The sequence below is a fragment of the Balaenoptera acutorostrata genome, chromosome 9 (genome assembly GCF_949987535.1).
Source record: "Balaenoptera acutorostrata chromosome 9, mBalAcu1.1, whole genome shotgun sequence".
NCBI classification, from domain to species: Eukaryota; Metazoa; Chordata; class Mammalia; order Artiodactyla; family Balaenopteridae; genus Balaenoptera; species Balaenoptera acutorostrata.
This window is the reverse complement of record NC_080072.1, coordinates 35,465,168-35,491,089: the sequence shown is the minus strand read 5'-3', so window position 1 is coordinate 35,491,089 and position 25,922 is coordinate 35,465,168. Positions and strand designations below refer to the sequence as shown.

Here is a 25,922-nt window from a genome sequence, read left to right as displayed (position 1 = left end):
ATGAGAAAACATAACGCATAGTAGGAGGACAATTTGCATAGAAAATTCACTCTAAAATAATTAACAGAGGGAAAAAAAGGGTTGTGACCAGATTTTTGAAAGCATTATCTTAATATTGTATAGGTCCTGCAACCTCTATTTGTATTATTTATTGTTAAGGAAAAAGAGCTCATTGCCTCCATATTAAGATCTTGAATCCTTCCTAGTAACAAAGAATAAACAACTCTACTAAGGCACAGTTTTCTGATTTTGTTTATTTTGTCAACTTTTGCTTTTTAAAGCAGAAGTTAAGATCCCTGAATAGAATTATAAGACTGTCAAGTGTAAGACAGCCCACAAAGCACTAGTCTATTGCATAAAGGCTTTGATGTTGAACACATTTTGCTTGGGTTCTAGTTTTATTATTTATTGAGTGGATGTATCTGAGCCTTAGTTTTCTTATCTTTAAAATAAGATTAATAATTATGCATCTATGCCTGCCAAAGAGCATTACACAAAAAAGACTATTGGTAAATATTACCTCTCTTATGCATTTGAGTTAAGAGATCCTGATGAGAATTTTAGATTAACTAGAGGAAACTAGAAGAAAAAAATAAGTACCTTGTAAAAGTTTATAGTTAATGTGATAGCTACTATATGCAAATATATGTATTGATACATTTGCCCCAAATCTCCATAGTAATATGTAATATTGAGGATAGGTATGAATCAGGAGTTTGCTTGCTGTTTCCTTTGACACATTTATTTCAAATTATATTAGTTTTATAATAAAACTGTAAAACATAAAAAGAAACAGAGGAAATTTTCCTTTCAAAGTGAGTAAAACTACAGCAAGGTTTTATTAAACCTGAAGTAATTTATTGACCCTAAGCCATTTGTTTAATTGAATAAAAAACTCAAGTAGTATTTTGATTATGATAAATGTTTTAGTATATAAATTCAACCATCATTATTAAACAAGTGTAGGTTTAAAAAACCCCACTATGACCTAACTTTCAATGCTCAAAAAATCAAATTTACTCTGAGTTAGAAGTTGACACAATTACTCTTGACTAAATTGCCTTCTGTGTCCTTGGCAAAATTCATATATTTCACAACTTACTTCCAGTGCAGCTTAAATCAAAATAGCATGTGCTTAACTTTATGAAAAATGAAAAGACAGCTAGTTTTTCTTTTTTGCATTTTATGAGAAATTTTTCAAAAGATGAAAAGCCAAATGGCTAATATCTTCATGGCTATTATTGTTCATAAATATAATTTTCTCAAGAGTCATGGTCTTCAGTCCATCTTTGTCTATAAACAGAAATAGATGTTATATGATATTCTACAATATTTTGTTATTATTAAATCTAAATTTAAACCAGAATAGATTTTCTAAGACCCACATAGTTGGGTTTACATTGACTATTTCCTTTAGGAAAAAAGGAGACTTTCAAATTGGAGGTTACAATATTAAGATCACAATATTGTTTGCTTACGTGTGTATGTAAGTAATTATTTTCCACCTGGACATTTTGAAATTTAGGGACAATAGTGGTGAAGATAGATGAGTTGGCCAATTACTTTGCTGAATTAGTGAAACTGTTATGTTTAGAAAGATGTTAAAACAAAATTACTTAAAAAAAAAAATCAACGGCAAACTTGATCTCATCTAAAGTCACGTTATAGGAAGTCCTTTGTAATTCTTTTCCAGCTGCTTAAATCTCATATTCTTGTTCTCATAGCAATATTTTTACTTTTCCTGATTGATAGTTAATTTGGGGATTTTACAGCTGTGTAAATACTTTAGAGCGAGTAAGTTATGTCTGGTATGTGTGAAGTATGTCTGTGTTAAGAGTGATTTAAACACTATGAATATTTGCAAGTAAATTTAATAAATATGTTGGATAGTTTACATATTTAATATTTTAGTTATAAATGCATGACTCATAGCCTGTTCTGACTTGATAAAATACCCTGAATGAAAATAAATTATATCCTATGATTCTTTCTTTCCAAGCATCAATGGATCAATTTAAAAAATAGCCTCTCTATGTTTTTAGCTTTAAGTAGTTAATCTTAGCCTGTGCATTTTCTCATTTTGCATGGAAGCAATGCAGAGATTTCACAGAGTTAGGCCATAGTTGGGTTACAAGTACTTGAGACCAGATTGCAGCAATTTAATGTGTAGTTTGATTTTGATTACTTTACATGTACCATAATACGATCAATTTATTACAAATATAAATGTTAATATTCCCAGAGCTGAGGAACTTTAAAGGCAAAAATCTAAACTATTAATCTTTCCAATATCCTATTGGGATGAGAAAACCAAAACAAGTGATAAGTTCAAGCTTAGGTTTTATGCCTTTTGACCCTTAGTTACTTGGCGTCTCCAATCAAAATAATTGCTACATTGTTGTATGAACTTTCATATCCTGGTCTAGAGAGTTCACTTGCTATTGTATAATTACTCTGTTCTTTTTCCCAATCATGACTTGCTGATTTGTATACACGATTTTCTGAACCACTGGGGCATCAACATGGTGCAAAATACTCAAAGGATTCAACCTCTCTTTTTCTCCTAACATTCCTATCTGTTTGTCTCATTTATCTTAAGAGTCTCTACCCCAGACATCAGAGTTTCCCTGGGTTCAGAGTTTCCTTTGACTTCAAAGAGTGGGTTAGATCAGGTTTGAAGTACATGAAGGGAAAAGAAAAAAAAAAAGAAGTTCTGTTACTTAGTAGAATGCTACATTATGCTCTAAGGAAGGAACTGAACATTCACCGTCTAAATGTAGAATCCAGCCCTTGTTTGTGGGAAAGAACATCCTAGTCAGATAGAAGGCCCATAGTATGTTTGCCCATCAAGAAAACCTAGTTCTCTGAGCTGTGAGATAGCAATACCTCAGGATGTTGTGCCATCCAGGAATTAAATAAGACATAAAGATCAGAGTTTTTCCCCTCAAAATTTTTTTTGAGAGAACATCTTACCAAGATTAAATTCAGAGAAATCCAAAAGTTTGTGTGTACTGCTGGTGTCTCTGACAGAACAAGAAAGTATGGTAGAAGTGGTAAAAGGTTTTTCTTGAAAAGAAAATCTCAGCTGTGATTAATCTACGGGCATTTGTATCTAGCTATACAGCTAAAATAATAGTATATTCCTTAAGAAATCCATGATTTTGAAATGCAAATGTATTGCCAAGATTAAACCAACAGAGTGAATCATGATAAGAGGGAGGGAATATAGGTGGAATGATATGGAAATAAATGATTTTTTTGATGGGTTATTTCTCTGCCTGGGATTGAGGAGAGATGAAAAAAATAGGAAAGTTAGTGATAAAGTCCAATTCCTAGGAATTAAAAGAAATAAATATCTTCAAGTTTTAAATATATTAAAATAAATTATTCCCCATTATAAAATTAAATTCTCTTGTCCCGACTTCTCTAGCTCAGAGACAATGAAATGTCTTGGTTAATGTTTTTTATCATTGGCAGTTTTTTCTGTTCTATACCGTATTACAGGGATATACCTAAATGGGGCTTAAACGCTATAGCAGTAAATGTTAGTGTATAATGTAGAATGATATAAAAAGGTTCTTGACTTTTTTTTCACCCTTTGTCAGCTAGTCATAGGGGACTTGATATGGACTCTATGTGCAGGCTGAGAAAAAAAAGGAGTGTGAAAAGTGAGCAGGATAGGGAGTGAATGATGTGCTTGTGGAATTCATCTGGATCGTCAGGACTGATTGAACTAATTCCATAGGTTACACTTCTACTCCATGATAGAGTGTTGCTGGGCACAACTAAAAATATGGTCAAGTTAATTATCTGGAGCTAAGTTCATTATAAACTGTTCAAGTTTCATGGTCATTAGTATCCCGAGACAGGGAATCAACCTCCATCAAACAACCATAGCAAGCTAGGAACACTTACATGATATCCTTTACAAAAAAGGCAATGTTCCTACATGGCTTCCACTACTGGCCCCAGAAACTTTACTTAGTTGGCAAAGCCCCCTTCCTGGATTCTCATAGGATTTATCTTACACCCACTAGAATGCATGTATTTTATGAAGTAATCTAGTTTGCCTACTATTCCTGCTCTTCAATATCAAATCAGCAAAATATTATGATATAGTAGAAGAGTTTGGTATTTTGTGGGATGTTGAAATCCCCATAGTCCCTGTAGGTTATGTCACAGAGCTGGAGCTGATATGCAGGATAGTAAGTGTTCTGTTATTTTTGTCAAGTAAATGTAAACTGCTTCTGGAGTTTTCTATTTATTAGGATTAAGAAAATTGCATCTTCCATATCAGTAGATGCATGCCAAGTACCAGGATATTTGTTCATATACTTCAATGAAAAGACCACATCTGGAACAACTATGATTGAAACTGTTACTTCATTATAATTTCCCCACTGTTCTTTGCGTCCCATCAGTCTTATATATGGCCTTAAATGGAATGGAGATATGATGGAAATTACTTTCTTTGCAATGTTCCAGTCATTGATAGTAGTGTGAATCTCTGATTTTTTCAAAATTGTGATATTTTATTTGGTCCTTCTGTCAAATATGAATTTAGTCCCTGTATCAGGTAATAAAAATTCTGACAGTTGCTGAGAATATCCATGCCAAATACACATTCAGGAAGGCACAATAGTCATAGTGTAATGTGGACTTAGGTCATATATCCATCTATCACCTGATCCCCACAAGGCATTTCCCTTTCCCTAATGCATAGTAAACAGTTGAGGTCTCTTTTATAAGAAGGAAGCTTTACAGTAAAGACTTGAGATCAGCACTCATTTCATTCACTGGGCTCAGGGTCTACAAATTGTCTCTCAGCTGTTAGAGCACCTGTACCCTATTGTTATATTTAGTTGTTTTCTTGTCTTGTTCTTTCTTTACTCCTTTACTAGACTCTAAGATCCTTGAGGACATGGCTTGTGTTTTATTCACATATAGGTCCATCATAATAGCTGGCATATAAGTGCTCAGTTGACACGTTTTGGATGAATAAATAAATGAATGAGTGAATAAATGGACGAATGCAGACATTTACTTGTAGATCCAGATGTTGTTATGAAACGATTTTTAATCCTGAAGACTTTTATTCTTATCGAGTTGGAAATTCCTCCCTCTGCTGGTTTTGCTTAGCTCAGAAGTCTTTGATGTGCAAAATCATATGGAACAAAGTTGACTTTTTAAGTAATGGAGAAAACAGATTAGAGAATTTTAGGGTGGTGCAGGGGAAGAACAAGGATCTGAGGACATTAAAAGTACTGACAAGAGACTGGCTGAAGCAATAGACCGTGGAGGTCTAAACTAGTTAGTAAATGAATGCTGGAGGAGGTCGGTCATTTAGGTAATTGTAGATGTTATTAGATAGTCACATGATACATTTATTATTTGAGTTCAGAGCATTATCTAAAGGTAAAAAAATGATGATAGAAATAATCATATTAATATCCAAATGTTTTATTTAGTTTGGGGACTACTTTTCAAGGCCTGTTTGTAATGTTTGCCATAGTTCCTGTAAAATAAGGATGAGATGAGTGATAACCAGTAGTTTTATGAATTTGCTCACCATTGAGAATTAGGAAGAAGAATAATTGTAGGCCTTTCATGGAATAGGTTCTCAAGAGAGAGTTTTGACCTGAAATGAGGTATTGTTACAGCAATTAAGGGTTGTGTTTTTCAATTACTGAAGGAGCCGTAAAGATGGAATCACCATGTTTCTTTCTTTTCTTTTTTTACATCTTTTTCCCAGTAACTGCCTCTTTTGCCCAGTAAAATAGTTGGTGAGTGAAATGGGAATATAAGAACTATTGTTTCTTCTCAGCCCCTAATTAGTCATCTACCAAAACACTATGTACCAACCAAGGTAAAAGTACAGTTTCTGTAAAACTGCAGGAGGGAATCAGAGAATTCCAGTGTTTAGGAACATGAGCAATAAATACTGCTATTAGCTTTCCAAAAAACGTGTTATTTTATTCACCAGTGGATAGCTCAAAAAGAAAATTTAAAAAGTCATAAAGGGTAACAAGTTCATCATTTTATCAATCTTTAATAATATAGAATATTATGAACTACAAATATTTCATGATAATTGAGTCCTACTTATACATGTCATTTTGAAATTTGATAGATGATTGATGAGTATATGCTAGGAACAGGAGATGATGTTATTTACTCTGTATATTTATGTGCATACCTGTTGGTGGTGAGAAAAGGTATGACAAAGACACAGTCTACTCAAGGAATTTACTCTCTATCAGGGAGAATATATGCATGTGGTAGTACATAGATGTTCAGATCAAGCATACAAAATGATTTGGAAGAAAGGAATTTTAAGCAGTCACAGATTAAAAAAGAGAAAGGCAATATTTTATTATGTGGCTAAATTTAGAATAGAACTTAAAACATATAGTAAAATATACTGACAAGTTTTCATACACAGAGTTTTTAAAACATTATTTTGAGTATGTCTCATCTAATTCCTAGATCAAAAGGTATACAAATTAAAAATAATAATAAAAATAATAATACCTGCTTTGTAAAATAATGGCTGTGCCCAGTGTACACTTATATGGGCCTATTGCAATGGTTTTTAAGTGGATTTCAGTACATTCATTTGACCATGTCTAGTACCCATACATTATTACGTTGTTTAATCTTACTTTTTATTACTACAAAGTCAGAATCTAAATTATTCTCATTTGATTGTTCTCAATGAATCATAGAAGAATTGCCAGTCTTCCTCTTATTGTATAATTCTTTTGGTGGGTGGTGAAGAAAGCCAGTGTCTATAAAGGCAGGCTGAGGTTCTTTGGGAAAATTACTAAAAACAGTATAAAGTTTGTTCAATTATCTGTAGATGGAGTCAGAAGTTCAACTACATTTTGGCTTTACATACTTATAATTATTTGGACAAGTGTATAGATCCTTGTATCGCCAAATGAAAAATAACCATGTGCAAAGCATAGAATTAACCTTTGTGACAAGCACTCATGTTTGAGTCAGCTTTTTACATAAAAGAAGCAAATGACAAGAATCAGAATTATTTCAGAATTTCCCTCAAATTGCAAGAGAGTAAAATAAATTTTATTATTATTATGTTTACCTTCTTTCTTACTTCTTGTAGACCAGTAGCTGCTGACCTTTTTACATGAGCAAAAGCAAGTCATTTTTTTCCCCAAGTTCTAATGTTCTTTTCACATTGGAGTTTGTTTCTGATGAGCTCTTTGTGCTAAGAGATGTGAGAGAGGGTATTTCTAGCCCTATTCTAATGCTCTGCTGAGAATCCCCAAAATCCAGAGTGAGGGGGAGAAGGAGAAAGGCCAGGTGGCAGCATTTAATCTAGAAATTTGCCAAGTTTCAGAGCCTACAAGTTTATGTGGATCTGCTGATAAAGGACTTGCCTTCAAAAGTGTTTTTGAAAACTGTTTCAAAAGTTCAAAGTGTAAGCTATTGTTTAGTAGTGTAAATGTTGGCTGCATTAAAGACATATGAAACATAAGACTAAAAATAAAACATGTTGAATTGAAATTCCAGAAAACGTGAAAAAAATTAAAACAAATTCTGGACTAGAAGAAGGAGGCTCACACACACACACACACACACACACACGCACACACACATTTTTCATCTACATGATTTCGTAGCACCAGCAGAACACTGCCCCCTGAGCATAAAAGCAAACCTGATCAAATTTTTCCATGATGACATCATCTCTTCCCCTTACACGCTTACATACTGCATTTAACTGCATGCAGGCACATGCGCAAGACGAGATTGTAAAAGCAGTATAACTGCGGAAGTGTTTTCATGATATTTGATAGCACTAATTGTGGTCACTGCTGTTTCAAAGCTCTGTGGATATAGAATATTATGTCAAGGAAAGTCACTCTCACCACATGGAAAATAGAAAATTAATCATTTTAAAATGAGCTGTTACTAAATGCTTTGGAGAAAGTCTGGTCATTTAAACCAATCAATGATGATTATGCATGCCATTTCTTAATGAAGAACATTCACAGATTTTATAACAAGAGCCTTTTTTAAGGGACTGAAAATCAGGGGAAAAGAGTTTCTTTTTAATTTAAACATGTCTAGGGATTGCTTGGTGATTTAAAATATAAGTGCTCACCATATTGATGTGTGTGTGGTCCAAGGTATGTGGTACTGGTATATTACAGGCTAATGGCATAATGTTTTTTAGATGAGGTAATTGAGTTTACAGTATATAGAGCTTTTCAACTGTATCTTAAGCTTTCGGGGGCTGACTACATGAATACCTTCTATTGTTTCACTTAGCAGTTTGAAAATGCATTACATATCATTCATGAAGCTGTCTAGTATGTATCTGATGTTTATACTACTTGGCTAGTCATGTCTAATTTCACACCAGTATAGGCTGCTTGTCTAATGAATACCTTGCTAGCATCACTGCTCCATATAAGAAATAATGTAGCAATCCATGTGTACATTTACATATGTATAAATATACATGTATAAATTATATTAAATTATTATAATTTATATTGGTATAATATAATTATATTAATTTATTATGTTAATAATTTAATAAGAGCAACAGCACCACATTTTATTCTATTTGTCATATTTGCTATATTTAAGCATTGTTTAAAGATTGAAAGATTGTAAATGTCTGATCTTTTTTCTCAGACTAAATGAATATCATGTGATATGATAATAAAGCGAACATTTACTAAGTACTTACTCTAGGTCAGTAAGTAAGCTTTTTACATGGATTAAATCATCAGATAATTTAAAACTTAAGTCATATCATGTCAACTCCTAGCTCAAAATTCTCCAATGGCACCTTGACTCACTTGCAGTAAAAGCCCGAAATCTTTCTAACAGTCTATAAGCACTGTGTGCTCTGTTCCCCAGCTATCTATCTGGTATAATTTCCTATGACTTTCCCCTCACCCCACTTTGCTGCAGCCATACTAGCTTCTTTGCTGTTCTTTGAACCCAACAAGCAGGTTCCACCCACCACAGGGCCTTTGCACTTGCTTTTCTAGCTTCTTAGGGTAGTCCTTCCTCACATGTATGTATGACTTGTTCCTCACTCCCTTCACATCTCTGTTCAAATGTCATCTCTTGGCTGAGGCCATTCCTAACCACTCTATATAAAGGATCATTTAAAGATGCTGTTCTAGATTTTTCAACAAATAGATATTTATTGAGTGATAACTGTGTTCAAGATGCTGATAACTAAAAAGAAGAAGAGTAAAGCATTACTGTCACCTCTCAAAGGGCTTACAGTCTAGTTAAGAAAATAAAATATGAATATATAAAAATACAGATATCAATGGTAAGTGCTCAATAAATGATATATACCAATGGTTCTCAAACTTTGTATCACCATAACATATATTACATTGATGACATTTTATCAATTATTCAATAAATATTTATTGGACACCTAAAATATGCAGGACAAGGTAATTTGTGGAGTAGCAGGGAAGGGAGAATAACTTTAAGCTAATAATGAAGTCAACAGTGAATTACAGCTGTGTTATGACTAAGTAGGGGAAAGTCCAAGTACATGAGTAAGTAAGAGGAAGACCTTAGTCTTGTAGAAAGGCTTTTCTATAATTCTGAGGTAGGAATGGGCATTAGCCAAGTAGAGAGGGAACACTGAGTGTTTTGAATACAGAAAATAGCACACATGAAAGCCCTCAAATGTGGAGGTGCAGGATGACTTTGAGGAACTAAAGGAAAATGAGTGTCTGGATACTAAAATGTAATACTAGAGCATCAAGAGGTGAGACCAGAGCTAAGTTTTGTTGGATGTTGTCATCTATTTTAAGAACAATATTATACCATTGAACAGGAACATGATCAAATCTTTTGAAAAGATAACATTAGCAGTGTAGAGAATGGATTAGGAAAGGTGAAAATGGAACTGAGGACCCACTTAGGAAGCTGTTGTCCAGGTCAGGTGAGAAATTATGACAATTTATCCTAGGATGGTAGCAGTAGTACTAGAAACAAGTCGATGGTTTTGAGATATACACCTGGCAGGCTTGGCAGGATTTGGTGATGAATTAGATAGAATGGTTAGGGAGATTGGTCCAGGATTTTGTACATGAAGAAATGGGTAGATGATCGTGCTTTATTTTACAGCTGAAAAGGCAGGGGAAGCGTCAGACTGAGGAAAGATCATGGGTTCCTACATACTGTGCAATATACCCCCATGGGTGCCCAAGGGTTATGTGTGCTGTGGGCTCCCTGTCACCCCAATCCTTTCATTTCTGCTCAAGAAAAAATATAAGCAAATGAGTAAGGGGCCGGGGGGACTGCCTTAATTGCCATAGTCCTTAAAAGGTTTTCAGTTTTAAACTGTTAAATCGGTAGTTTTTTGTTTTTTTTTTAAATCACAAACATCTGGAGACTTAACTCTTAAGCAATTGAAACACATCATTGTACATGGACATCTACTGATATAGACAGTAGATTCTATAGGGGCTCAGAAAACAAGTCAGTTTGTCGGAGTGCTTAGAGAAGTTTCCATGGAAGCAGTAGAATTTGAATTGCCCAAACCTGGTGCAAATAGATGGACACAGAGAAAAAGCAAATACAATGTAAATTCGTGGTTAATGAACCAAATATTGAAGTTGGAAACATGTAAGGATATTCTTAGGGATGGTGAATAGACCAACTTGATTGATGTGAAGAGTATATGGGGAGAACTTTTTGTAGATGGACAGATTAAGTTGATAGCTGCAAGTCTTAAGCATTTGAATCCTTGTTTCCTAGGCAGTGAGCTGGAGACTGAAACCATTAAATTTAGAAAGATTAAGATGATGGTGATGTGCAGATTGTGTTAGAAAGATCTGAGGTTAAAGATAGGAAGAATATTTTGTGAAGTTTCTGCATTTGTTCATACATGAGATATTAAAGGATTTAAAGTAAGAGTGTCAATACTACATTGAAAGGGGCAGGACATTTCAATACATATTTATTAGAAAATAACAGTGAGCTGGTTTGGTGACTTATTGGCCACAGTAGGAAGAGGTGAGGAAAGAATAAAAGCTATACTATGCTTTTTGAAGTTTGAAAAACTACGATTATGAGGGGACAGAACTAAGAGAAGGAAGTTCTGTTTGGGGGAGAAATATAATAACTTGATAGTTATCCCAGATGGCAAGGTATGAAAATGGAAATGAGGAATATTTTTGAGACTGCCAATGTGTTTCAGTGATCATTAAAATCCCCAACAGGTCGTTGAAGCTGCAGGCTGAACTTTATATCATTTTTTAAAAACTTCTCTTTGTTTCAGTTTTCTAACAAACATATATTTATTCCTCGTGAGCAAACAAAAGCTGGGTCTCACTCTGTAGCACAAGGGTCTCTTCTAAACATCCATAGTCATCAGGGAGCAGACGTGCTGGGGCAGGAAGTTACACTGTAATCATGGGGCAGGGGAGGGAGGGAAAGCCTTTATTTTGCGTAACTCAGACACTGGAGAAATGGCTGCCGCCATCACAAGCTATGCATTTTATTCAATGTTTCCAGTGAGCTTCATGTCTTGCTTGGAAAATGGATGTGTGTCTGTTTGTCACGAAAACTTACCAGCAGAAATCCTTATTCCTTTGCTACAGATGTACCAAAAATTGTCAAGTCTTTTCAGTTTAGGAGTTTCTTTAAATGTATAGTATTTTAGAAAAAAATCAATAAACAGTTGATTTTGTGAGAAAACAAAACAAAACAAAACAGAAAACCTTACTACATGTCAGGCATTATTTCAGGAACTTTTCATATAAACTCATACGTCCCTCACAGCAACCCTATGATGTAGACACTATTATTATTTCACAGGTGAAGTTGATTTACGTGCCTGAAGTCACATAACTAGTAAATCAAGATCCAGGATTCAAACACAGACAGTCTAGCTCCAAAGTTTGTGCTTGTCACCACTCCATTCCGCTGCTCCTCGCTGGACATAATATATGCCTTAGCTACACTCAGACTTGTATTTATCCAACAAATATTCCGTAAATACTGTTCAGTAGGTGCTGGGGATAAAATGGTGAACAAAACCAGACACTGTTCCATTCCTCATGGAACTAAACCGTCCTGAGGGAGATAGTTGCTAATCAGTTAATCTCACACAGGAACATGGCAGCAGGAGCCCTTGAACACTGTGGATTTTAAGCAATTATAAAGAAGTTTTGAGAGGTGGTGTTTTGGGGTAAGTGATCTGTCATCTGGATTGGGAGGTATTTGGGCAAAGAGGTATGGGAAGGGCAGAAAGGACAGTTCTCTGTAAGGGCTGTGTGGTGGGAGGGAGCATGGGGAGAATGCAGGAGTGGGAACAGAAGCTCGTGTGACTACAGAAGACAGTGAAGGACCATGGTGCTAGGTCGGTAGGTAGGAACCAGGCTAATACAACCTGTGGAAGCCATATTATAAGGAGCTTTGTCTTTATCCGAAAAACACTGGGAAGGGAGCTTCCCTGGTGGCGCAGTGGTTGGGAGTCTGCCTGCCGGTGCAGGGGACACGGGTTCAAGCCCTGGTTTGGGAGGATCCCACATGCCGCGGAGCAACTGGGCCCGTGAGCCACAATTACTGAGCCTGCGCGTCTGGAGCCTGTGCTCCGCAACAGGAGAGGCCGCGGTAGTGAGAGGCCCGCGCACCGCCATGACGAATGGCCCCCGCTTGCCACAACTGGAGAAAGCCCTCGCACAGAAACGAAGACCCAGCACAGCCAAAAATAAATAAATAAATAAAATTAAATATTCACCTACAATTAAAAAAAAAAACACTGGGAAGCTAAATTTGCCTTTCGAAAAGTCCACTGTGATTAGAGTATGGAGAACGAAGATGAATGCACAGCATGATGAACAAAATTAGAGGCTGGATAAAAACAAATTGGAATTAAATCACCATATAAATATAAAGCACCTCTTTTATTTTTTCCTATGTATTTGTGAGCTTATTATAGTAATTACAGATGTGATGATGTAACTATTTTTCAACTCTCATCAGGGTATTTCTTGAAAATAGACTGAAAGTAGACATGTATTTGAAAAAAAAGTAACATTAATTGGAGATAAACTATGGTCTAGGATTGGTATTAGGCACCTTCCCAAACATTTAATTCTCATAACAAGTTACAAATGATGGACCTGAGGTTCCAAAAGGTTAAATAGATTAAATAGCCTGTCTTGGTCACCGCCTTACTACTAGTGATTTGCAGTTTCAAGGCTTAAGCCTTTTCTCTGAATTACTAAAAGTTTAACATCCCTGTGTTTCAAACTACTGAGCATCTATGGAGCTATCATTAGTCAATTGATGGGCATTTACAAGGTGCCTCAAATCTGCAGTCCCATGGAGTTACAAAAAAAAAAGTCTGCTCAAAAAGTGTTTAGAAATCAGTTAGCCACTAAAATAAATTGAGTTTCCTGGAATCCATCCATAAGGCAATCTTTGGACCTTGGAAAATGCTTTTCTTTATTGGATATTATACAGATGGGTACCAAAAAGTAGTTTTAACTAAAATATTAGAATCAGTGACCCTGTGAACTCAAAATTTGCTGCCAGTAATCATAAGTTATTATACCTGAGAATGTATAAAATGTTGTTGGAAAGGAAAAATTCAAGATACATTTTAAAAGAATTTTCCTGACTATTTCCTTAAGGTAATTTCTTGATTTGTAGAAAGGTCACAGAAAACTGACATACATTCTCAAAAACATTTTTTTAAATTATCATCATTTGTTTGAGTTCCTATAATTAATTACTAATTAACAATTACCATTAATTTTGTTGAGACTCTGAGGGACTGTCACACCTGGTATCCTACACTTGCTTTCTCTAAGAAATCTTTCATATTCACAGAATGTTTCTCTTCCTTCCATTCTAACCTCACTCTTTCAAGTCTGACTACTATAGCTGTGATTTAGAGGTGTTCCAATTAAAAAATAAATTAAAAAAGAAGTGACAGAAGAAAAAGAAGTCACTGATTTTTACTTCTGTAGAATTATCTAAAAAATTTTTATTCCTTCACACCTTCTACAACAAATGACCTAGTTATTTTTCCAAAGTGTGCATGTCATTTAAACTACTTCTTAGTTTAAAATGTTATTTTTTTTTATTATTCCCCATATGAACACTGAGATTGTAAACTGACAACCACATAGAGCTGCCTATAGATCCAATTGTTCAAACTCAGGGGACTTTCACATTAAAATATCCAGATTTCCAAATTCTTCTGAGAAACTGGGAGATCCAACAACACTGGAACTGCATTTCTTTATGGAAACATTGAGTTAGAACTAAATAAATATGGCTGCCCCTCCTGGACACAGCATGAGCTCTTTAGTTTTCCACAATTGCCACCATTTCTTGTAGTCTTCTAGTGCTAGCCACTTTATTCTGTTAATTAATCTGCCTGACTTCTTCTGGGCCTTTGAGTTTGTGACTCCTGGTTTACATTACAATATTAGTAATTCTTGTTAGGCATGAAATAGCCTTTGTGATCCTGGCCTAATTGACTTTTCTGACCTCTTTTTCTCCTCCACATGCATTCTGTACTCATCCATAACACCCATGCCTCTGTCAGATGTTTCATCTTCTGGAATGCACTGCTCTTCATTTTTTATGCTTGGTGAGCACGTAAGATCCTTCAGCTTTGCAGAGTGTTGCTCCTTTGTGAGGCTTTTTTATAAAGATCCTCAGTCAGCCCCTCCCTAAAGTTAAAGGCACACCCTTAAATTTTCCAAAGAACTAAATTTAAACTTTGTTTAAATACTTAAACTTCTATTGTAATCCTTACCATACAATAGCATGATTTTTAAGTCTGTTCTCAAAGACACTGAGGGTCTCCAGAAATGAACCTTGGCCTTGTCTGTCTCCAGTACCTACTGTTAGAACTGGGGTAGAGTTGTGAGTTAATTGGTTAAATTGAATCAGATTAAATTTCTATTTAAAATTTTTATAGAGGGACTTCGCTGGTGGTGCAGTGGTTAAGACTCTGCGCTCCCAGTGCAGGGGACGTGGGTTTGATCCCTGGTCGGGGAACTAAGATCCCACATACATGCCGCAACTAAGAGTTCACATGCCGTAACTAAGGAGCCCCGCCTGCCACAACTAAGACCTGGTGCAACCAAATAAACAAATCTTTTTTTTTAAAAAGAGAGAGAGAACACTTGTTTAAAAAAAAAATTTTTTTTTTAGAGAGCCTCATCAAATTAACTGAATTTTCAAGTGTATGACTAGACTTTAGGAATTTTGAAGCTAATCTCTATCTAGTCATATGTAAACCATTACTTGGGAGAACAGAAGCTTTTTATACTAGCACAGCATTTAGATAATGATTCCCATGTGGATGTATATGTAAAATTAGGCACAATGCATATAAAAATGTTTATATGTTTCATATAAACAAATGAAAGAATGCGTTTGTTGTTGAACTTTCTATATTTTCTCCTTTGTAAAGCATTTGGTGCTTCTTAAATAACTATCAATGACATAATAACTTTTTCATGGAATTTCATTTTTAGAGTAGTTTTAGGTTCATAGCAAAATTGATCAGAGAGTATAGAAGAATGGTACATTTGTTATAATCAATGAAACTACATTGACATGTCATTATCACCCAAAGTCCATAGTTACATTAGGGTTCACTCTTGGTATTGTACATTTTATGGGGTTTGACAAACGTATAATGACAAATATCTGCCATTATAGTATTATTCAGAATAGTCTCACTGCCCTAAAAACCCTATGTGCTGAATCTTATGATGAATCACCTGTTCCTACCTCCCTCCTCCTAAATCCCTAATTATTTTACTGTCTCTATAGTTTTACCTTTTCCAGAATGTCATATAGTTGGAATCATACAATATATAACCTTTTCAGATTAGCTTCTTTCACTTGGTAATGTACATTTAAGATTCCACTATGTCTTTTCATGGCTTGATAACTCATTTCTTTTCAGTGCTGAAAAATATTCCATTTTCTGGATATATAGCAGTTTATTTACCCATTCACCTACTGAAGGACATCTTGGTTGCTTCCAAGTTTTGGCAATTATGAATAAAGCTGCTGTAATTATCTGTGTGCAGGTTATTGTTTGGACATAAGTTTTCAACTCATTTACATCTTAATGTTTTATTGTCCATCTCACCTTTTAAGCCTGAAGTTTAATCCTAGACCTTCATTTCCAACATCATTTTATATTATGCCAGAAATAATTTCAGATAATTCAAAATACTTAACATATTTTCTAGCTTTATTATTTAAATAATTTCTTTATGATTTTACGGGGTGTACCAGAATTCTACTGTGAGAAACCTTATTTTAATAATTGTTTTTTTATTTATGTAAATATTCTTATGCTATTACAGCATGAAGATTCTACCAAATTTTGCTGTAAGACCAATTCTCTATAGAGTGGAATGTATCTTGGAGAGGAAAAAGATAGGAAAGGTTGATTTTGAATTCAATGTCAGTGAGTTCAGTTGCTACTGTACTAAGTTATAGCTCACTCTATCTGAGGCATGAGGTCTACTGCAGAGTCCCCAGAAGAGGTTGATGGTACCAGAAATAATTTTTCCCGTTTTTAATTTCAGTAATTTTGATCTTGAAGAATATATAGTCATCCTTTCTAAAGCCACTTGGTAGTTTTCTTCAGATACCTTGGTACTGTGAATGTTCAATGAAATAATTTTATTGGGAGATTTTTTTTCAATAAAATATATAGAAAAACTGAAAGGAGCAAGAGGATACAGTGGAAACATTGATTCCATCATGGAAAGAGTGACTTTATTGCCTGCATATTTGAAAGTATATTCTATATACCCTTTGGAAAAGGAAAGATATTAGTTCCTGGCAATTTCCATTTCTTCTTTTGTATATCTCTTCTGTTTTATAGCTGAAATGTCTACTTGATGTAATCAAGGGGAGTATTTTATCTCAAACTTTTGTGAAGAATGGATTATTTAAACTACTAGTAAAGTAAAAAAAATAAACTACTAGTATTAAATTTTCAGTTCACTGCCTATGGAGAACTAAAGATGCCATTCTCTCCATTTTTTCTAGGTTTAATAGGTGAAAGAAAATACGTATTTCTTTATTGTAATGTTACCTGGCTAAAACCTTGGGAAATAAATCAAATGCTGAAATATATTAAATTCCAGGCAATGGTGAGCTTTCATGGAGCAGTTAGAAGTGTACGGGTATAAGAGACTGAATGATTTGATTTCAACTATGTGTGAGCTCAGTTTTTTCATCTTGGAAAATGGAGATACTATTATCTACCTAATTCATGGCATTATTTTTTGAGAATTAAAGAGGATAGTCTATCTGAAAGTATATGTTTTGTGTGCCTAGAGCACAGTAAGCACTCACCATGTTAATTCATTCCTTCCCCATCTACCATAAGATTCAGAAAACAAGAAGTCAGGACTGCTTATGTGTGAAGCACTGTATTTGACACTGTGGCAGTATAATGATAAATAATATCCTGGTTCTCTAGGTGTAGATTATTTTAAGTAATATAAATAGAATTAGTCACTACTGCCCTTCTGAAGCTGTAACACCCACAACACCATAACTAGGACATACACATGCTGTACTCTGCAGCACATAAGTAAACTCTTCCTAAATGACCAACATAGTTATGCATCTCAGTAACTATATCCAGGGGATCTATTGGATTTGAGGGGACTTGAAAGACATGGGGACACTATTAGTTAGAGACAAAGTAGTCAAGGGGTCAAGTATTGGACTCTCTAAACCCCCAAATAATGGCTTTACTTTCCCTGTTATGAATGCCCTGTCTAATATGATAGCCACAAGCCACATGTGGCTATTTAAGTGTAAACTGATTAAAAAGAAATAAAGTTTAAAAATTAGTCTCCAGTCACACTCACCACAGTTCAAATGCTCAATAGCCACATGCCACTAGTGGTTACTCTAATGGGTAGCACAGATATGGAACATTTCTATTATCACAGAAAGTTCTATTGGGAAGCTATTTTAAAAGTGACGTTCAAGTTTAGGGCAAAGATAGAAATAAATTGTTTGCCAATCTTTTTCTGAATTCTTGTACCTGTAACAGAAAAAAAAAATGAAATGTTTTCAAGAAAATATGAGAGAAGGAAATCATAGACAATTCCATATATTTTTACTTGCATTGATGGCAGTGATAATAACTTTATTGAACACTTACTTCTACACTTGAATGATATTATTTAATTTGCACTCACACATAGTCGATGAGATGCATTTTTTTTTCTATGTGTGTTGAATAGAAGATGAGAGTGAGGCACAGAAACATCAAGTAATCTGTCCAAAATACCATAGCAAGAAGGTGACATAGCTGAGTTTGAACTCAGGTAATTGAATTCCAAACCCTAGCAGGTGATTAACCTAAGAGGTAATGGATTGAATTAAAAGATTTTAGAAGTAAATTTAAAATCTTTCTTTTTATATCAACATAATTTGCTTGTTGCTTTGAGGGAATGGGGAGGACACTTTCAGATTTCAAACCATCCATTCTCTTGTATGTTCATCATTCAATTCATAAGTATTAGTATAGAGGCTGAGAATATATAACTTAGGTTAATCCCGCTGAGAGATAAAAGGATAAACATTAGACTATCAATATTAGAAAAATTAACATGAAATCTAAAAAGAAATAATACAAATGAACTTGTTTGCAAGGCAGAAATAGACCCACAGACATAGAAAACAAACCTGTGATTACCAGGGCAAAGTGGGGGGAGGGATGAATTGGGAATTTGTGATTATCATATACACACTGCTATACATAGAGTAGATAACCAACCTGCTGGATAGCATAGGGAGATATACTCAGCATTTTGTAATAACCTATAAGGGAAAAGAATCTGAAAAAGAATATATGTGTGTGTGTGTGTGTGTGTGTGTGTGTGTGTGTGTGTGTGATAACTGAATCCCTTGAAACTAACAACATTGTAAATCAACTACATTTCAATTTAAAAAAAAGAAAGAAAAATTAACATGTATCCTACTTGCACATGATTCTAATGTTTTATTGGTAGTCATTTCTCCTTTTGCTGACACAAAATATTGAAACCTATACCATGGAGGTTGGAGTACAGTAGCATGACTTTTGCTAGTGAGTAAGTGAGCCTAAATTTCTACCCAATCTCAGCTCAGCTTGACAACTATTCTCAACTCATTCCATATTCAGTAACTTTCAAAAAATGTTCAAAGGTTTTACTTATATTTTTCAGTTATACTTTTCTTAATTTATGGGAAGCATTTTATGTGTGCTATAAATTTAGTGAATTTGAAGGCCCTGGAAACATGTCCCTTGGGGATGTAAAATCTCTAAGGCAGAGTGTTTGCTCCTGCCCTCACGTTGATTATGATCTAGTGTGAGGGGTCAAATCTAACCATTCATTCATGTATTCATCAATCAGGTTCTGAGGACATAATATATAGCAGCATTGTCTGGAAAAACTCATCTGAGTAAATAATTAGAGATGGTATATAATTTAAATGCCATAGGAGTTCTTTGGAGAGTTAAGCAGTAAAGGGAAAACTAATATGGAAGATGAGCTATACGTGGAGGTTCTCTTTTGAATCCCTAGTTCTTTACATCTGAAGTATTCCTCTCCTTATCTGTGGTCAATTTTTTAGCTATTCAAGTAGACACTCTCATAATTACTCAAGACAGCTCTCTATTCTAAACCTCTTCTTCAAGATTTTTGTGGCAAGGTGAAAGCTGATTTTATTCAATACATCAATTTGCTTTTATTTTATTTAGTGATATTAAAGAAGAGATTCAGAGCTGTCATTCTTCCTAGGATTTTCATGAGAACCTAGAGAAATTAAAAATTTTTAAAAAATAACAGAACTTGGAGGGATATACAGTAATTGCTAAGGTTTTTGGAACTTCATGAATATTTTTGTGTAAAATATGTCAAAAAATATTTATAAGTTCCAAAGGTATTGAGTACTGATATTATTATTTGTTCTTCAATTCAAGTGAAATATGACATCTGCTCTAAGACTCTTATGTATAAATGGCACGGCAACCTTGGGAAGACTGTTGACCCTTTGATTTTTGGTTGGTATGCAGCCAGGAAGAATATTGGATTCTACAAGCTATGAGCTATGTCCCTTGGTGGATTAAGTGTCAAATCAATCTAGCTTCTCTGGTGCAATCTGGATATTGTATTCCTTTTTGCCATGAAAACCATGCACCTCATGTCCTTTGGCATGCCCTTATACATGTCAAGTATTTTATAGTTCCTAGGTTATAGTTCCTGTGTGCAAACTCATTCATCAGTTTGAAGTGGTTTCACAAGGTTTTTTTTCCCCACCCAGGGATAGAGGTGGTAGATTTTAAAATGGCTTAGTGTTTGACTCTGTTTATGTTTTTTTCCTATTTGCATCATAAAGAAGCTTTACAGTCACCTCCTGAAGACTTTTTTTCAGCAGATCTTTTTGTTCTGTTTTGGCTGACATGATTTACCTTATTTGATTATTTAATTGGAAAATATTGGTAAAATGTAAAAGCCACTCAAAATCCTACTACGTATTTTGGAATTATGTAAAATAAGATATAAATGATTCTCTATGTATCAATCACCTTCCTCAAAGGTAATTACTATCCATCTGATGGATGTCCTCCTTGAATTCTTCCTAAATTAATGTTATACAAATAAATACAATATTCATATTTATAATACAACATATTTATATGCAATTTAACTTTATATATGACCATCTATATTGTGTGTGTATGCACATATACATGCACCAGTACGTATGTGCACACACACACATCATAAAATGAAATTGTAGTGTACATATGTGTTTGCAAATTATTGGTTTCTGCTTAAGAGTATATACTGCACATTTTTATGGCCCAACACATATATATTTATCTTATTCTTTTTACATTATTGCACAGAGTTCCATTGTATTTGTATACTATATATTATTCAAGCAGCCCCTTCTTGACACATTCTATGTCTGCTTTTTTCCTATTCAATCAGTGTTGCAACAAATATACCTGTCCATATATTTTAAAGTAATAATACTATTATATTTGCAAGATATATTCTTAGGAGTAAATTGCTAGATTTAGGGATATATGAATTGTAATTTTAGTAAATATTGACTAATTGATGTTCATGAATATTTTATAAAGGAGATATTAAACTATGCTATTTCTTATTGTTTTTTACAAGTCATATAGGAAAGCATTTCTTTGAAAACCACTACTTAACCAAATTGGTTAAGAGATATTGTTATATGTATATATAAATATATGTGTATTCATGCAAAAATTTTTTTATGTCTAAGCCTAAAACAAATTCAGTCAGCAACAAAGAGATGGATCTTTGCTACTGGACAGACACAGTCTTTGAGTGATGTAGTAACTGAATATTTTAGTTATGTAGCCATAAAATCCCTGGACAGGAAAAGCCCTAGTAATAGATTGATGATAGTAGGCTTCACCAGTACACCAAGACCACTATTTCATTTTTTTATAACCATCTTTGTAAATGACCTCAACAATCAACAACATTTTGTTTATATTTTCTTGTTCACAGAGAATAGAGGAAATAACCCTATCTGTGAATTGAAATCACAAAATGCTTCTCCCTTGATCTTTTTGCTCTCAGAGGCAAAGCTCTATTTAGCCCAGATCATCCAAATACTTGGCTTAGTCTTTCACATCACAAAGAATCACATTCTGTGACTTCATGGAATGCCGTGAATACTGGTTATATTCTATTAAAGGAAAAAACCTCACACGACTCTTTATAACATTTGGTATGGTAAGGGAGATTTCCAGGGCTAAAATTTTATGAGGCTGATAATAGAAAAGTCTATCCAGGTTCACACACTCCGTTTTCTTAAGCATTTTCTTATCCTGGAAGAGAAATGATGCAGAATGTAAACATGTTTCAAGGTCAGATAGCAGACATCCAACCAGAATTATTTTTATATTACATAAGAGAGCAATAATCTATGGTTTAAAAGGAAATAGTCTGGAAGAATGACGGTAAAATGTTATTGTTAAAAGATAAAATTTTTTAATATTTCCTTTTCTTAGTATTGGTGATAGAGAACTATGGATGTTAGACAATTCTGCTGCTCTTTTGACTTTATAATTCTATTGTAATTTTTATTGTGTGTGTGTATGTATACACATAAAAATGCAGGTGCGTGTGTTACATTTTATCTATATTCGTATACTGCATTTGTGTTTCATTCTTCTTTCACAAGTGAGAAATTCATTTATACATACTTTATGAGAAATACTGACAGAATACTTAGATGAAAGAGAAGGCCAAAAAAATAGTAGAAGAGAAAGAAAAGAGGCAATCTGAGCCAGGGAAGGGATTTATGTATGTTTACCTCTAGATAATAAAAAGGCAAGTATATGTTTACAGGCACAGATTTTCCTAGTCTCTTAATTAAGAACTAAGTTTCATTTGAGTTTCATGTCCTTTCCTATAGTTCTTTACAAACCTATTTATTGACATAAGATTGTACCAAAGCGTTTTGTTGAAAACGTAAATGTACACTTAATGTGTCACTGTGATGACTGCCAGATATTCCACCAGAGTGAGATTTCTTTGTTTTTCAGAATCTGCCCTTAAAGAAGATTCCATGCAAGGCCAGTGCACCCTCAGGATCCTTTTTTGCCAGAGACAATACAGCAAACTTCTTATCCTGGTGCCGAGATTTAGGGGTAGATGAAACATGTCTGTTTGAATCGGAAGGTTTGGGTATGTACATTTCCTTCAGAATTTTAGCTGATATAATATTAAAATTATTGTTTGTCTGTATAACTCTCAAGCCTAACTTTTTTTGTGTGATGTCATTTCACACTTTGTTAACTTTAAAAAAAAATTTTAGTTTGTTGTAAACTTGCAGTTTTTTTTGTAAACTTGAGTCTTTGAAGGTAGAAAAATTCACCCTCTTAATCTTGGTCACCTTGTGCGTATAATAACAGGAACGTTAAGTAGCAGAATCCTTTCCTGCTTAAAAATAAGTACATACAACGCAAAATTGGGGGATATTTGGAAAATGTAGGGTTAAGTTTTACCACCAGGCTCTTACTTGGACTAGAAGGGTAGCTATATATATTCCAGCCCTCCATCAAGAGCATTTTCGTCTTTTCACCTCTACAAAAGTATGAAAACACCATCTCTCATAAGCTCTATCTTTCTTGAAACTGATTTTTTTCGTTAGTTAAGCTTATTTTTAGTTAATGAAACTTATTTTTTAGCTAGTTAAAAATTAGGCAAACAAGCAAGAGATTAGGATAATTGAAGACGATGGAATAAGAGACAGATACATTAGTGCCTAGGCCTACCCAGATAATTGTGGGGTTTTTGTTTTGTTTTATAATTGAATTTTGGCAAATCCACTTCCATACCATAGTTTTGTATTTCCTTGGGAGAAAACATACATTGGACCATTCAGTGTTTTGACATTACTTGATACCCTTAAATGTTCAAACCTTCAATATAAGATCTACCCCAGTAGAACTCTACTATGGAAAATATTGCAATTAAAATCCAGTTCTAGTAAAGTGGAACTAAGTGAAGAAAGGAGACATTTAGTAGGGAAAAATGCTTTGGTTCTTTTACCTGAGGCTTTAAAAAATCAATTCACAAAATCACGTAATACAAATATTAACATCACGGTAAGCTGAGCATCCTTCAGAGAGAACAAGTATACAAATTGCCTTCTGAACAATGAGAATACACTTTGCCCTGAGACCTCACAAAACAGCATTCCCCTGCTGAACCTAGGAAATTGACGGTATAGCAGCTAAAGTCTTACTCATTTTATGTGCTTAAGGAAACTTGTATTTGTACTAAGAGGAGTTGACGTGATATGGAAATACTGTCATCAAATTTCTGAGAAGTCTCCCAGCAGAGAAGAGAATAACATGAACTTAGACTAGGAGAACACTTTATACCTGAAAGAAAAATTTAACCAGAAAAATTGCACAGAAGCATACTATATACAGCAGTGTGCTCTATGAATGCTCACTGTATATGTGAGCTTTGAGTGTTCTTACCATTTCCTCACGTCAAAGTAAAAAAAGTTGGTGGAAGATATGTATGGATATAATTCTTTTTCAGTGCAGTGGTAATTTTACAAATAGATTTTAACTTTCATGTTTATAGGTTTATGCACGTGGAAGAGTTGCGAAAAAAAAACCTTGAAAGATCTAGTAAATGTCTGTGTGTGTGTCTACACACACACACACACACATACACACACACACTTATATATATATAAATTTTTAAAAATCAAATCTTAGTCACAAGAAGCACACTCTTTATGTGTGGACAAATAACATCATGATTTAAAATTCTGGAGTGCCCCTGCATTGCTGAAGAGCTGCCACATGGGGAAACTGCTTTATTTTTTGTTAATTTGTTTACTGCACAGGTTTGCATTAAAAACAAAAGCATTTTTTCAGTGACTACTGTCGGCCAAGTGGATTACTAGGAGCTCTGAATGTAAATATGGTCTTGTCTCAATTTTCTTACTATTCATAAGTTCTTTTGTTAATTGAACTAACAAAACTTTCAGTTGGACTCCAAGAAGCTTGGATGGCTTTTTAAAACCCCATTCAGGTAATAAATAATACATTTTATTTTGAAACAATAAAGCATAAAGCAGCTTATGTAACAATGGTCCTGGTATATAAATACATACTCTGTAGCATATAAAATTATGTCATGAAGAATTTTTAGATGGTCGAGTTCTTCACCCTGTTTGAAAAAAGCTGACTTTATAAACAAGAAATTTTTATATAAAAATTAAATACATGATAATTTCTATGTCATAACTGTTGAGTATTTTGTTAAAATATCTTTGATTCTGGTTATCTTCTACAGTATAACTTCATTTATACCTTGCAATTAAAATGTATTTACATAGCCAAGAAGGTTTAATAAGACCAAATTTTCAAGGCTATAAATTTTAAAAATAATTTTGAATCCTCTCAGTACCAAACTAAATCAAATAGTTAGGCTTTCTAGTTTGCTACTCAATGAAAAGATAAATTTGAAATTTCTACTGCTCAGAATAGGGCATGAGGTGATGTACAGTAGGCCCTGTGGAGATGGAAGAAGGGAGCCAATACTATAGAATTGACTTCAGGATTATTCAGAGAAAGGAAACAGCTGTGCCCATAGATGTTAATGATAATCAGGAGGAAGGCCAATGAGAAATTCCATTTCCCCAAGTGGGACCCATTCTCCTTGGATTTTTCTTATTATTCACTTGTGGGTGAGGAAGTGATTGAGCCGCTGCACTTGCAGAATTGACTTTCTTGCAACAATAATACTGTGTACTCTGCTTGATGTCTTTTCACACTTCACTTTTGAAAGGGAATTTAGGGCAAGGGTTTTTTCTTTTTTCCCTACCTCAAGATTTCATTTCAGTAGCACACAAGATGAAGAGCATCCTTTGTGTCCTAGTGTTTTGAACAGCAAATAAAAGGACAAGATGCCCTGATGAAGGGGAAAAATCTGTTTGAATGAATGATAAAGTAGATCATTGTACTGAATGTGTATCAAGAGGCTTCTGTCTTTAGCTCTTCAAAGGTCTTCGCCTGCATAAAGCATTCTTATCTTTGTGGCAACTGATACGTTACCCTCTGTTGCAGTGCTTTTTTTGTACGATTATTTGCGGGAGGATCTTAATTCATGACTCACTCTATCTGTTCCCTTTCCACAACAGCTAATGACAAGAAATCTCAGTGGGTGGGGAAGGGATGGCAGGGATGAACTAGGAAGTATAGACAGCATCTTATTCCATATGCTTCTCTCGTGCTTGTCGTTTTGATTCTTGGCAGATAACTTTCTATGCCACATGACGCGATCACATACAGAGTGTAACCTTCCATTTATCTTCTAAGACAT

General features: G+C 34.3%; 1 protein-coding gene across 5 annotated transcripts in view; it reads left to right on the top strand.

Annotated features, from left to right (window-relative positions):
• GAS2 (growth arrest specific 2) overlaps window positions 1-25,922 on the top strand; it is a 119,165-nt gene that overhangs the window by 20,505 nt on the left and 72,738 nt on the right. For all 5 annotated transcript variants that reach the window (XM_007174805.2, XM_057552044.1, XM_057552045.1 and 2 more), the window contains exon 4: window positions 22,619-22,760. In XM_007174805.2, the coding sequence (XP_007174867.1) occupies window positions 22,619-22,760 (142 nt within the window). The remainder of the gene's footprint in view (window positions 1-22,618; window positions 22,761-25,922) is intronic.